The sequence below is a fragment of the Dermochelys coriacea genome, chromosome 9, assembly GCF_009764565.3.
Source record: "Dermochelys coriacea isolate rDerCor1 chromosome 9, rDerCor1.pri.v4, whole genome shotgun sequence".
Taxonomy (NCBI): domain Eukaryota; kingdom Metazoa; phylum Chordata; order Testudines; family Dermochelyidae; genus Dermochelys; species Dermochelys coriacea.
In genome coordinates this window covers 75,164,189-75,180,041 of record NC_050076.1, presented here as the reverse complement: position 1 = coordinate 75,180,041, position 15,853 = coordinate 75,164,189, and the positions used below count along the sequence as shown (strand labels likewise).

General features: G+C 38.5%; 1 protein-coding gene across 1 annotated transcript; it reads right to left on the bottom strand.

Annotated features, from left to right (window-relative positions):
• Positions 1-450: 450 nt before the first annotated feature.
• Positions 451-12,115, bottom strand: SATL1 (spermidine/spermine N1-acetyl transferase like 1). The gene is given in 7 exon segments (XM_043491989.1): positions 451-628; positions 2,106-2,146; positions 3,078-3,179; positions 5,406-5,486; positions 7,581-7,632; positions 12,006-12,044; positions 12,047-12,115. Coding segments are annotated over 7 exon segments (555 nt in total). The 3' UTR covers positions 451-457.
• Positions 12,116-15,853: the final 3,738 nt, after the last annotated feature.

Sequence of the window (15,853 nt, the reverse complement as noted above, 5' to 3'; positions counted from 1 at the left end):
GAAAGATGAGGACACAATCATTCATCATACTGATAATGTCACATCATGGAAAAGGTTAGTAACATAGGACTTGTTTTTGTAGCAGGCAGGATTACTTTAACACATACATCTATTTGTTAAAGTGTTACTGCACTGTATGCATTGTATCACAAGCTTATTTATATTTAATGTGAGGTGGGGAGATAAAACATGGGGTCTCCTTAAATAGTGTCCAGCTATGTAACAAACAGTGAAAGAAATTTTAGTAAATCTAGTAGTACTTAATAGTAATAAAGGCTGCTGGTCATAAAACAGAAGTTACATAAACTTGATTAATCTTGTTAAATGCCTAACAAACTGGAACTTCAGGGTGTAAGCAGCAGATGTTGTATTGTGCCAAACCAAAAGCAGGACAAATTGATTGCAGATTAAAAATCTAATCTCTCACAAATCTTGGAATGGTGAATGGGAACTTCCTTCATTCTCCAGATGCCATTCTGAGAAGATTCTCTTTGTTAAATCTGAAGAGATGCCAGCCCTCTTCAGCAGAAAGGTCTAAAGCTCCACGTCTCATATAGTACTCTATAGATGGCTTGTTCCAAATGACTACAAGGAAATGCATGCAGCTACAGTTTGTTTTGATTGCTATCTGTTGAAAAGTAAACATTCTGTATTACTTGCAAGGCATTATTTTGGGATGCCTTCTCCAGTACTAGTTTGGATACTCATCTACAAATAGAAAGAGCAATCTATGAAAAGGGCCAGTGGTACCATTGCAAAAGGCCACTGCACACACAGTAGATGCCAGAGCAGTTCATATTCTCTAACAAGCTAGTCCCTTTTTGCACATGGTATAGTGATGAACTCAAGAAAATAGCAACAGTTTGATCCAAAATTCTCCACAGAGATGCCTTACCCTCTTTTGTCATCGTGACATTCGCAGGACCAACAAGTGAGTAGTCTGCTAGATTAGATCACTCTTAGTTAAACTGAGGGAAAAAAGGCAGTGTAACTAGTCTATGATCCAATTCCTGGAAACTCTGCAATACACTAGTATATGGGCTTGCAGAGGGATTCTCAGGCGGCCAGGGATGGTAACTCCAAGGGTATGTCTACATGACAGCTTGGAGCAAGTCTCCCAGCCAGCATAGACAGACTTGTATTAGCAGGGCTTGTGCTAGTGTGCTAAAAATAGCTGTGTGGATGTTGCAGCACTGGTGAAGGCTCAGGCTAGTCGCTTGAGCTCTCATGGCTAGCCCATGCCTCCATTGGTGCTGCAACATCCACACACCTATTTTTAGCTCGCTAGTGCAAGCCCCACTAGCACAAGCATGTCTACCCAGGCTGGGAGGCTTGCTCCTAGTTACAGTGTGTGGATATATTCCAACATAAGCCTTGGAGCATATCTACATCTATTACTGCAATAGGAAGGCTGCAGCTGCTCTGCTGATTTCCACAGGAATGCTTAGTTTACCCATTAAACTCTGCCTAGTCTGCTCATTAGATGCATATCTAAGACCCCTTTTGTTCTGCAGACCAGGTCATTGGTACACAATAAATGGAGACGCCTTGAAGGGCTTCTTGTATTCCAGCATAATCACACAAGCTCTGCTGCCTACTGGGACCTTTTTACACACTGAACAGGGGGTAAGATTTTTCCCCTCAATATTTGAAAGTAAGTATGAAGGCCAGAGAAGAATTACTTAGTGTGTTCCTAAAGAGGTACAACAGGGTATATAACAGTGTGAAATTAAGCATAGGGAAACTTTAAGCAAAATATCAGAAGGCTTGTCCTAACTGAACTGTGAGAGTGTATTAAGTTAAGGGAAAATCTCCCTGTGGAAGATGTAGAAGTCCTACTGCTTTAGGAGTCCATTTACCACTATACCAAACAAAAAAAATCATTTGATAAAATTTTGATGAGAACAGACTTGCATTGGCAAGAAAAGAAATCTATATGAAAATAAGTCTACATGTTTGTGTTACATTAATTGATCATATGTAGTAAGCGTACTGTACAGTGACTTTATGAATCAAAATCTTACACTGTCATACGTCATAAAATGAGGGAAATGACCATTTAAATTATGCAGTGTTTCTAAGTCTTTGTTTTAAATGATACATACCTGGCTTAATCTCTTTAAGATTTCCGAGCCAATGCCCAAGCCTATTAAATAATGCAAACATTAAAAATATCAGTATACACACACAATTTCATAGCAAGATATATTTTTATGAAATTGTAGTAGGACATTTTAAAATATTAACTGGAAATTCAAATTAATTTAACTTTTATATAGAAAATAGAATTACTTTTCTAATAAATGTCATTGGAAGTGAGCAAATATACATTTTTGTATCATTTTATATTAAATATAAAATATAAATATATTGAACTAAACTGTATGTGTTTACTGGATCATAAGGAAATGTTGATTTACAGTGAAGTAGTACTACTTTTAAACTATTGCATAAAATATATTTTCATTTGAGATTAATTGTACTTTTATGAAATTTTGGAATTTGTTTAAATTTGTTTTTTTTATTTGAGTAATTATCATATATTTTAGCACCTTCATAAGTACTTGAAATAAAGAGTTAGTATGAGAAATTTTTTAAAAAGTTAATTATTTTATATTTTGTGTCAATATCACTTCTATTGCAGGTCAAGCTCTTGATCCTTTTATTGCATTAAATTTAAAAGCATTAAAATTTACTTTTAAACATGATTAGAAATTAAAATATACTTTTTTCACTGACATTAGAAAACAATATTAGTTTCACCTTTAAAGTTTCAAAATTCTGCAACATAATTTCTTTGAAGAGTTCTCAAAATCGTGCACAGAATGTATTAATAGTATTCAAGTATATTATGTTTCAGAAGACAAAGTCCTCTAATGATTGGAAACACATTCATGCTTTGTTCCCTTATAAAACTTGCAGGATATTTATTTACAGAATTATATTGCCTAGAGGTATTGAAAGAGAAAGCTGGAAGCTAATTCATACTGAAAGAGTAAACGAGTAATTATTTGTTGTTGTTTTTTATCAAGAGTGAGGCTTGTTAACAAGCTTGTTTGTTTGTTTTTGTTTGTTACCTCTATACGGTTCCATGACATAGAAGTCTTCCAGGTAAAGTAACTTGCCAATCCAAGGGTCATATGTAAAGTAATACATAGCATAGCCTACAATGCAACTACCTGAAAAGAAAGAACATAAAAAGTGAAATAACTGGCTAGCTTAAAGAAAAGGAGTACTTGTGGCACCTTAGAGACTAACAAATTTATTTGAGCATAAGCTTTCGTGAGCTACAGCTCACTTCAAAGCTGTAGCTCACGAAAGCTTATGCTCTAATAAATTTGTTAGTCTCTAAGGTGCCACAAGTACTCCTTTTCTTTTTGCGAATACAGACTAACACGGCTGCTACTGTGAACACTGTAACAAGAGAGTGCTCACTTAAGGTGAGCTATTAGCAGCAGGAGAGCAGGGGGGAAAAACCTTTTGTAGTGATAATCAAGGTGGGCCATTTCCAGCAGTTGACAAGAACGTCTGAGGAATGGTGCAGGACGAAAGGGGGGAATAAACATGGGGAAATCGTTTCACTTTGTGTAATGACCCATCCACTCCCAGTCTCTATTCAAGCCTAAGTTAATTGTATCCAGTTTGCAAAATAATTCCAATTCAGCAGTCTCTCGTTAGTCTGTTTTTGAAGTTTTTTTTATTGAAGAATTTCAACTTTTAGGTCTTTAATCAAGTGACCAAAGAGATGGAAGTGTTCTGCAACTGATTTTTGAATGTTGTTATTCTTGACGTCTGATTTGTGTCCATTTATTCTTTTATGTAGAGCAGAGGTGCCAAAGGAGGGACAAACAGGAAGTAAGCTAAACATGTTTTAAATATTTATCACCACACAACAGAACCACTAACCCAGGAACCTACCCTTGCAACAAAGCCCGTTGCCAACTGTCCACATATCTATTCAGGGGACACCATCATAGGGCCTAATCACATCAGCCACACTATCAGAGGCTCGTTCACCTGCACATCTACCAATGTGATATATGCCATCATGTGCCAGCAATGCCCCTCTGCCATGTACATTGGTCAAACTGGACAGTCTCTACATAAAAGAATAAATGGACACAAATCAGATGTCAAAAATTACAACATTCAAATACAATTAACTTAGGCTTGAATAGAGACTGGGAGTGGATGGGTCATTACACAAAGTAAAACGATTTCCCCATGTTTATTCCCCCCGTCCATCCCCCACTGTTCCTCAGATGTTCTTGTCAACTGCTGGAAATGGCCCACCTTGATTATCACTACAAAAGGTCTTTTCCCCCCTGCTCTCCTGCTGGTAATAGCTCACCTTAAGTGATCACTCTCTTGTTACAGTGTGTATGGTAACACCCATTGTTTCATGTTCTCTATGTATATAAATCTCCTCACTGTATTTTCCACTGAATGCATCCGATGAAGTGAGCTGTAGCTCACGAAAGCTTATGCTCAAATAAATTTGTTAGTCTCTAAGGTGCCACAAGTACTCCTTTTCTTTTTGTGAATACAGACTAACACGGCTGCAACTCTGAAACCTGGCTAGCTTATGTAAAGTATAATATCAATACGATTCTTTATAGCTAGCCTTCAACCTTTTAAAGGAAACTTTTGATATAAACTCAGATAGCTCTCAGTGAAAATTCCTGTGTACTGAATCATGTTAAAATGCAACAAACATAGATTTCAGACCAAACAAGCACCTTAAAGCCATTATTTGTTTTAATAGTATCGAAAGGCATACATTCCAAACTGCAGGGTTTTTTAAAAGTCTTGGGTATTTTTCATGCAGAAGGCACTTGTAAAATCTGAGATACTAGGAAAGAAACCTCAGATTCTTACTGATACTAAGGTGTAATCAAGAAGGCAGAATGTATTATCAAAAGCATTTTGCAAAATTATCTGGAGGTACTGGGCGAAGGGGTATTTCATAAGGAACAGGTTTTAGATTAAATTTATTTGCCTTACTAACAATACTCTAATCTCTATTACTATTTGATCACATCCACAGAATTAGTACCACTAACTCGCATTCTTGTCAATCTCTAAAGACCAACAAAGTGGAATGTGCATTGTGGATGAACATCACATCACCAGCGTGCCTCAGCTATGACTGGTGGAGAACACCTTTTAGATAGAGAAGATAATTCAGTCTCTGTTAATTCATCCATTGATGGCAGTGAACTTTTTATTAAAATCTAGAAGAAAAATCCATGAAGTTCCCTTGCTGTGGTCAGCTAATGGGTCCATAGTGGAGCTAGAGGCAGCCTCAGCTTTCTCAGCGTTGTTATCCTTTATGTCACGCTTTGTGTAATCAGGGATTGCTAGAGGTAATCAACTGATAAATATTTAAAACTTGTTTAGCTTACTTCCTGTTTGTCCCTCCTTTGGCACCTCTGCTATTAGACAGTGGTAGAAAGGATGTTCTCCAAAGCCATCTTCAAGCAAATCTAAAATTAAAATGAAAACCTGTAAGTTAATGGCAGGCTTACTGCATTAAAAAAAATAGTAAATAAGCATATTTGTAAAGTAGCTATCCATCTGAGGGAGTACTTGTAAATAGTTACTGCTGGTTGTACAATTACAGTCCATCAGCCTTTTCCAGAAAAATGCATGGAGTGCTCAAAAGGGGTAGATTGGAATAAGAGAAAAAAGAAATAGGTATGGTAGGGTGAGAATAAAAGCTATTTAGGAGCATGAGTCAAGTTATTAATACGCTAGATTGTATTTGCAAAAAATCTTTAAAAAAAAAAAAAAAAGCATAAAGCTAAAGAAAAAATTAAGGTTGTGAAATGGAAAATGTTCAAACATCGATGGGGGGGAAGTACTAAAATGTGTCTGCTGTTGGACTATCAAAACATACATATGAGAAACTATAATTTACAGCTGAACTGGCCCTTCCATGAGGCCTGATCCAAAACCTATTGAAGGTAATAGGATTCTTTCTGTTGACTTCAGTGGGCTTTGGATCAGGCCCACGATGAGCAGTTCCAATTCTGCTGCAACAATGCTTCAAAGAAACATGGTCATGTTGTGGGTAGTTTGTTTAGAGCAGTAAAGTGTTAAATATAAAAACTCAATTTTTGCACTTCACTTTTGATCTGGAACTGGAGCTTTAAAAGTAGTTTGACTATTTCACCTACTGTTTCAGTTAGCAACTAAATTGGAAGATATTTTCCTAAACTAGTGTTAACAATGTTGAGGGGACTGATCCTGCAACCCTTGCTCATATGAGTACTCCTGCTGACTTCAGTAGAACTCCTCATATGAGTAAAGGCTACAAGATCAGGACCCTAGTTTGCTGTCCTCTCCTTTAATCAAGGCCAGAAATAACTAGGCTGAGACAGATGAAGAAATGCCATTTGTCACACAACATAAAACTTAAATTTCTGTGGTTTTTAAAAGTTAGCGTTCAGTTTTTATTTCCAGTTCTCTCAGGGTACAAATTCAGTATGGAACCAGACCGGGGAAACACAGCCAATTGCAAAAAGAAAAGTACATGGAAGGGATAAAATACTTTACACTTATGCAGCACTTTTAAGAATCTTGCAGCTGAAGATCTCGCAGCTTTTAAATGAGGTAAGTGTTTTTCTCCATTAACAGATGAGGAGACAGACTGTGTGACTCTAAGGCTATGTCTACAGTAGAGAGCTTACAGTGGCACAGCTGTATTGATGCAGCTGCACTGCTGTAAGATTTCTCATGTAGCCGCTCTATGCCGACTGCAGAGAGCTCTCCCGTTGACATAATTAGCCCACCCCCAATGAGTGGCGGTAGCTATGTCAGCTGAAGAAGCTCTCCTAGCAACGTAGCGCTGTGCACACTTGGGCTTATGTCAGTGTAACTTATGTCGCTCGTGTAGGGTGGAATATTCACACCCCTGTGTGACATAAGTTTTGCCAACATAGGTGCTAGTGTAGACATAACCTAAGTGTAATTGCAAGTAGCAGTAAGCTAATGGCAGAGATGGGAATAGAACTCAGTTTTTCTGTCTGTCCTAACTACTATAACACATTGCCTCCAACAGCAATATTCATCATAATCTTTCAAAAATATACAGTATATAGTTCTTTTATATACAGTCAAACTTCAGAATTACGAACACTTTGGGAATGGAGGTTGTTCGTAACTCTGAAATGTTCATAACTCTGAACAAAATGTTATGGTGGTTCTTTCAAAAGTTCACAACTGAACATTGATTTACTACAGCTTTGAAACTTTACTATGCAGACGAAAAAAATGCAGCTAAACCTTAATTTAAATTGAAACAAGCACAAAAACAGTTTCCTTACCCTGACAAATCTTTTTTTAAACTTTCCCTTTATTTTTTATTTTTTTAGTAGTTTACGTTTAACCCACTACTGTTGGGGGTTTTTTGTGGGGGGCGTTTTTTTTTCTCTGCTGCTGCCTTATTGTGTACATCTAATTCCAAATTAGGTGTGTGATTGACCGGTCAGTTCGTAACTCTAGTGTTCATAACTCTGATGTTCTACTGTATAATGTATAGATTTCCATAGCTGTTTTTATTTAGAGTATAATCTTACCTTTTTCTGTTAATTTTACTGCATTTGGCATATTTTCATATGCGGCTAGTTCCTGTCAGATGAACAAATTGGAGTTTGAGGTTTCATCAATAGTTGCAGTTTTTATACAATACTATGCAAAATATTAATGTTTATGCTACACTTGGATTTCGATGCAAAATGCTACCTTAGGCCTCAATCCTGCAGTGAGCTCTGCAAATGAGGTAGGCAGAAACTATTGCTCTATATCTGTTCTAGTTCACGATGGAAACTGGAAAAAAACTGCAGCATACGTGTTATCCTATAAACTGAGCACAATCTGACCATAATAATACTTTTACACTTACATAGCACCATTTTATCAGAATATTAAAGGATGTCAGCTTGAAATCTAGTCAACTTTAAAAAGAAAAGTAATTTCATGGAGTACCCCATCCCCAACCCCCCTTCCAATTTTTGTGATTTTACAATTCCATTTTTATTTTTTTGTTTGAAAGACATAAACAGGAGAACTACATATCAGAAATAGTGATACTGAACCTACTCTACCTGGGAAAATAAAGAAAATATTTTTCTTTAGTTTGTTTTATAGTAACTTGAGGTGTCACCTGTACAGCATGTAGGTGGTAAAAACTTTGTGACTTTTTTTAACTTGATGATGTCCCTTTGACTAATGATGTTTCACAACACTTGTGAGACAGGTAAATGGAAGCAGAGAGAAGTTGTTACATCCAAGACTTCAACTGTCTTGAAGTAAGTCGGATAGTAAAGCTAGAAACACAATACGGGGGTCCCAATATCAACTAATCTGCTCAACCGCTAGTGATAATTTTTGTTTGTTATTAGAAAGAGCATTCCTAAGTATTTTGTGAAGGATGTAGCATGTTGTCTTGTCACATCAGCAGAACTCTATAAATGATGTTGAAAAATTGCTGATGTTAAGGCTGGCTCAGTATTTTCCAGAAACTGCTGCCATATTAGTAAAAATTAACTCCAAAAAATGGCAGTATTTTAGCTACCCTTGCAGAAGACGTGAATTTCAGAACTGATTAGGCAACTCTCCTCTTGGACCATTGAGGAACGAACACTTTGTAGAGGTGGTGAACTTTTATCTATGGGAAGGATTGCTGTATCACTTGCGCTGACTTCATAAGTCTGATTACTGTTCCAACAGATGTAGAAGCATATTAACTTAGTCTACAAGTATCTGGGCTTATTTCTTGCATAGAGAAATGTTATATCATTACTTTGCATGTTATCCTTACTAGCCCTTCATTGTTTTGTGGGTATATGATGTAATATCTTCCCTGCTTGCAGGTGAGATGCAGTCAAAAACTAGAAGGGGAAGACAGGGAATAAATACAAAAAGTTAAAATGGCAACTGGAGGACCCCAGTTAGGAACAAGATCAGGGTGGGTTTTTTTTCTAGATGTAAGTCTTAGACACATCACCTCTGGAAAAGAGGATGTCTTCAAAGGCCTGATAGGGAGAGATAAATATGAATAGTAAGGGCCATATTGTGCCTGTAAACCACTGGCCACATTGTGGGGATTGTACTTGGGCTATTGTGCAGTGGTTGCCACTGTGAGAATTCTACCTAACTCCTGCTGTGTCTAAGGGGTATCACACACTGAAGTTGAAATTACTCTGGTCTTTGAAATGGGATAGTATATGCTTTTGCACTCACAGTGGGTCAACTCAATTGGCAGGAAGGGACAGGGACATGGACATGGACATGGACATGGACATGGACATGGTTGTGTCCCCGCCTCAGTTCTTCCCACAGTGGCCAATTCTATCCACAATAACTGTGACTAGCTCTTCCAGAGGGCACAAAGAGGGTGGAGATATTTCAGGCTCTCACTTCTTAATGCACAGTCAGGACCTGCCACAATCTTAAAGTGAAACTCACCACTCCATGCCCAAAGCCAGAGTATTAGTACTACTAATTATTTATCAGCCAAAATGTGTTAGGAACTTTACAGATGAGGAAGAAGACACGGTCTGTCCCAAATAGTTGGCAATCTAGTGAGAAAATGTGCAATTGAGGGATGGGAAATGGTATGAAACAAGAAGAAAAATGGTTGTGTTTGAAGATAACCAGGACTTTTGTTAGTGCCCCTTTTGCCATTCCTCTTTTCCTTTTTTTTTTTTAATGTTTCGGTCAGAAGAACACTATAGCTTTCAACATGTTGAAAGGACTTTTAAAGAGCTCTGTGAAGAGAGTGCAGGCATTTCTGACCAGATATGGGAGGTAATTGCAGGTGTCGTGGAGTAAGGCACAGAGAAGGAAATGAAGGGCAGTTTGTTGTGCAGCATAGGTAGAATAACCATGTTCAGGAGTGATCAAAAAGAAAGGGGAACAGAGAAGTAGTTAGGGGAACATATTTTTTGTGGCTATTGGGTATTTTATTTGAGAAATATTTTTATGGCATTGGTAAACCTGTATAGATTTTATAAATATATATAAAGCACAGATCTTGGGAAGGGCAGTTAAAAAAAAAATCAAACTCTGAATTAAATTGAGTACAGTGTGCAGTCCTGTAAAGATCAATGCAGAAGGTGAGGTAAACAAGCTTTTTGTGGGAGCTAGGTGTAGGATTGAGGACATGGAATCTATCATCACCTCCAGCACATGGGCAAGACTCAGAGCTGCAATGCCATCTGTTGGCACTTGGTAATTGGTCCTATCTACTAGTCCACATAAGTGTGGATCCAAGAGACGCTCAAACCCCAGGCTGCTTCTCTATTCTGGTATGTTTAGAGTTGTCATGGAGCCCATCTGCATGGTATACAGCGGATAGAGAGGGACTCCTCTGAGTCACTTTGCCTTCACACACAGGGTTAACATGGGACATTGACAGCACAGAGGAGCTGGTATAGGCCATCCATGAAGAAGTGAATTCCATCCTAAGGGCTTTATCCAGGCTGCATTTTAAAATGCCAAGTGATGAGGTTTCTATTACTTTCCTTGGGAGACTAACAACTAATGAATCTCACATATGTAACCTTTCATGTGTTCCTAATCAGTAATTTTAAAAATAAGGAATAAAATCAAACTGAATTTAAGGTTCAAGCCTCCAGGGTGGTTACAGAAAATATAATTTAATGGTGGACTGTGAATGACACAATGATAAAATTAGAAACTTTATTTAATATAAAATAGTTAAGCAAACAGGCATTACATTATAACCCTGCAATGCATTTATACTCGTATTCTAAAATGAAATGATGCATTTAGTGTGATTAGTTCCTAAACGAGGCATAATCCTTTCTGTAACCTTGATGGAGGATGGTCACCTCTAATATAAAAATAGTGTGCTGTCCTTTTCATAATCAACTATAATAATGGCACTTAATTAATTAACATTAAATCCACCTTTTACCATATCTGTATTTCCGCTACTATAATTAAATATTTTCTGCTTTCTCATTGGCTAGTTGACATGAAGCATCCTTTTAATTAATATCTGCGTAAATACCATACCCATAACTAACAATATAGATTGCATTGTTCAAAACTTTAACAATTTATTTAAAATACTTGTAAAACCAGTTGGAACCAAAATACAGTTACAACATGACTCAAGTTTATGCCATAACTTATCTCCAGCTTGCTTTTCCAAATTGTCTCACTTTACTTCACTTTACTCGTATTTTACCAGGCCTTGCCGAACTATCATCAAGTGTATTTTTAGGAAATAGATTTTTCGGCCAACTTACATTTCAACAAATTTCTATATAAACATAAGCAAACATCATCTCTAATCTACATGTCAGGGAAAACTGAATTTCTTCCCATTCTTCCCATAATTGATTACAGTATTTGTACAGAGCCAACAGTCTGCTAGGTGAGACAAGGCCCCTATCTCAGAGTTTACAGTGTAAAGATATAGCAGAGTAATCATTGTAAGGAGCCGGATGTAATGAAAAGCAGTATGAGTGAATGGGTGAAGTTTAGCATAGGGCTGTATGTCTTGGTAGCCCCATGATTATAGTTTAATTTTTTTTCCCAGTCCCGTTAACAGGTCACTTATCTTGTAGGGAGGATTATGGTTTATGGTCTTTTGGAAGAAATGAAAGGAGCTGAAGGCAGAGAGGATTAAAGCATGGCAGACCAGGACCGGGAGGGAGCAGCTTGGAGGAAGGAAGGAAAACAGGACTGAGAGAAAGACATGAAGGGGGCAGGTGGTCATGTGGTTTGGATGAAGTGAAAAGGGAAAATGGATTGGGGGAACAAAAAGACAGGGTATCGGAGAGGATAGGCAAGAGTTAAGTTTACGTCTCATGCTTCTACTTCTAACTGTCTGAGACATCTATCTAATTTATCTTATGTACCATTATCCACCAGCACATTAACACAAGTAGCTAATAAAGATGCTCACTGGGTTTATGCCTAGCACAGGAAATAGTAGTAAGCTTTAAAAAGGAAACTTGGAAAGACGCTGACTGAGGAAAGATGCCTGCACACTTCACTGTCCCTCTCTTACTTTGATGAGGCGCAGGATGTCAGGACAGTCCCGGGGCTCTGCCGGGCGGATTCGTAAACAGCTCATGATGCCAGCACCAAGGCCAGACCTGTGGAAAGCAGGAGGCAGAGAACTGATTACTTCCCAGGAGGGAGATGGAGCACTGCTGGGCCGCCGTTTGGGAGATATTCCTTCTCCTTCACCATTTCAAAAAGCACTTTGGGGCAGGGAAGAAACAAAAATGTTTCTTCCTCCTCCTCTTTCTTTCCTTCACTAAAGTGGTAATTTAGCCTCCACTCCTTGCTCTGCCTTAGTTACATCCTACCCCTACTTATCCTTGTGACCTACTACTTTTGTTTAAACCAGCAGCCCCTGAGCAGATGGGTAGTCATAATGGAAATCAGCATCACAATACTCACATTTCCCCTGCCTCAGCTTCATGGCATAGCAGGCTGTGAAATCACTGAAATCAATCATTAAGACTGGAAAAAGAAAGACACAGGGAAGCTAGTCTCAATTGACTTATGGGGAGCAATTGCTTTCCATCGTACCACCTGTGTGTTCTCTGCCCAGAAGGGAATACCAGAGGGCTGTCCCCAGTGTTCTCTCCTGTAATTTCTTTGGGTAGGGGATAGACTCTATCACAAAGATAAGTGAATTGGGAGACATGCCAGTATGTTGGGAGCATTAGACATGAGGGGGATGTCTTGGGTGTGCAAGATGATTCAGGGCTTGGAGAGGAGGAGATGTATGGAAAGGAAGAGTATGGCTGGCCAGGAGGTGTGGGAGGAAATGGTCAATAAGGGCAGTCCAACATCTGTCTTTCCTTACTGCAGCCTGATCAGGCAATTAGCTTTTCTCAGTCTTAAAGTTCTCTGCTTGTTTTCCTCTTTTCTATTTCATACTGAGTATACATCTTTCCATCTGTCTCTGTGCAGATTTTTAGCTTCTGCTTTCTCTATTTGCTGCAGTATGCACATCTCTGCAACTTTTTTTAATTAAGAGAATTTGCCCTTCAAGAGATTTTTTTTTTCAGCCTACCAAAGGGTCTCTACCAAATTGTGATGATTCTTTGCACTCCACTTTCCTGGTTAGAGCAGCTTGTATCATCGCGCCAAAGTAAATGTATTTCTGAATAGTTGCTAAAAAATTTTTCCCCATCAACTATATATTTTTTTCTTCTTCTAGAGAGACTTTAATTCCACAAATTTAGAAAACAAACTCAGTTTAGAAGACACCCAATCAATTCCCATTTGTGTTGTGATCCCATCAGACCTCACATGTTAAACCACATTAAACTGGCTCAGTTCTTGGATAAGAGGCCTAACAGGAATGCCAGGAAACTGCAGGAAGTAGTGTTGGTACAGTCCACACTATAGCTGGAACATTTTCTCTTATTTGCTATTGAACCAATGTGCTGGGATGGAAGTTAGGAGGCATTGTGCAGCAAGAGGTTCTGTCTTGCAGATGGGATTTATGAAATCAAGTTCCTGACCACTTGTGACCATTAAAGATTCCAGGCATTTTTTTTTATCATGTAGGAATATTAATCCCAGAGTCCAGACCAAATTTCACTTAAGGATCTTACATTGGGTCTGATCAGACTTCTTTAGTTATGTCTACTGTGCAATAAAACACCTGCGGTTGGCCTATTCAGCTGACTTGGTCTCACATGTCTGACTGTGGTGCTATCAAATTTCAATGGGGATGTTTGGGCTCAGGCTGGAGCCCAGGCTCTGGGCTGGACAGAGGGTTCCAGACCCCAGGTTCCAGCCTGAGCCCAAACATTCCCACTACAATTTTATAGTTGCACAGTCTGTGTCCTGTGAGCCCAAGTTAGCTGACATAGGCCAATCCCAGGTGTTTTATTGCAGTATAGACATACCCTATGAGAACCCTTGCATCGATACCTTTATCTTTCTTGGTATAACTCCTCTTGGCCCAAACCCTGCATTAACTTTTCCAAAAAAGCAACGCCAGGAAAATCGTGAGTGTGTCCTTGCAGTTTTCCTGCAGGTGTATCTGGTTCCATTCTGCCTTGGTCCATTCTGCCTCCCTGCATTCCCTCTGCACTTCAGGCTCAGTAGTGGTCTACTATCATTCACTTTTATATAGTGTCTTTGTGTGCTGCTAAAATTGTGGCTGCATTTCAGTGCTGGATAAATGATCCCTCTCTATAGTTTTCATGTCAGTTTAAGTGCTATGTGAACCTGTGGAATGAAAGGCATATTATAAGTGTAAGATCTTTGTTTATTCCACTTGAAGTCAATAGGGCTACAGTGTTGTGACAGTGACCTGAATAAAGCTAAAGTTCAGTCTGAAATAAATCTAAGTTTACTTCCTCATGTACAGAAAGAACAAAGTTCAGGGGAAATTCTTATGCTGGGGAAATTATCAGCTTGTCTTACTGGAAACTTTAGGGAAAAGAACATGGAATTGTAAATCTCCCTTCAGAAATAGAATTGAAGATGTATAAACTTGGACGATAGTATGTGCATTAGAAAGTAAAGATGTAGGTGTTTCATTTTAAACTTTGGGAGAAGTGATGGTAAAATCGAAGTGCAAGTATTGTCAGCCATAGAAATTGTAGCAAGAAATTGAACATGCCATGAACATGTTTTGTAACCAAACTATGGTGTGTGAAGGGTTAAAATCCATTGCTGATGTTATAACCTGGTATATGGATTTGTGTACAGGCCCAAAGTCCAGAGTTTGGTCAAGAGGTCAGAGGCCTAGCAATAGCTAAGAGAAAGCAGAAAAACTAAAGATAACCTTGCTTTTGCTAAGATATGCGTGGTCAGCAAAATGCCAGATGTTGGAGGCAATAATTGTGTCTTATTCAAAGTTGCAAATAGAACAAAGAATCCCTGTTTCTGTTGTTAGTTTATTCTGTAGGGAGATGTTCTTCCCATGCATCCAACCTTGAGTTTATGAAAGGTTCAAGCATGTCAGTATAAGATATGGCCTCCTCCACATCCCTTTCACATGGCACCAATGCCTGCCTTAAAACACAAATAAGCAACTTGAAAGACTATCTTTATTACCATATACTTTCACTGTTTCTTTGCTTTTACCCCAAGATATGTATCTTTTGGACAATCAAAGGAGCTACTTCATTCCTATTGACCCCAAATTGAATCCAACATACAACATATGTAACCTTTTGATCATTGGTTACTGTGCTATCATGTCTTGCAGCTAACCTATCCGGGGGTGTGGGACTGCCTACCCCGTCACTTTCCCCGCCCATGGAAAATCCATATATTCCATTGTAATCAATTGATTGACGGTGTCTCTGAGCCTAATAAGCGAGGTGACGCTCCGTCAGTGCTGTATGTAATAAAGTCCTATGTTTGACCTCTACACGATGTGGATTTATGTCTTTCAGTATGGCTAGGGGAAAGAGATATGGATAGAGTGGTACTATACTCCAACAATGCTTGGCATCCAGAAAGGTTCTTTAAGGACCATTACAGTAAGTATGAGAGCAACCTTGAGCTGCTCTAAGGTGTGCTCTGGCCCAAAATGAGCCCAGCCAACCCAAGATTGAAAGGAGTGTGTTTTAAAAGGTAAAGTAAATCCACCTTTATTGCCACTGGGTACTGCATCAAGCAGAGCTCAATTGCACCTAAAGAGCTAGCCCACTTCCTTTAAATAAAATTACATGAAAATTTCTCAGCATTTCTAAACTCCAAGTGGGAAAATATTTGGAACTCATTATTGGCTTGACAGCAGTGCCATGTTAGTGCATTTATTCCTGAGTAAATGGCTTTTTGATCAATGACCTCCAGAATCACCTTAGCTCTATAGCTAACTTCAAGATGT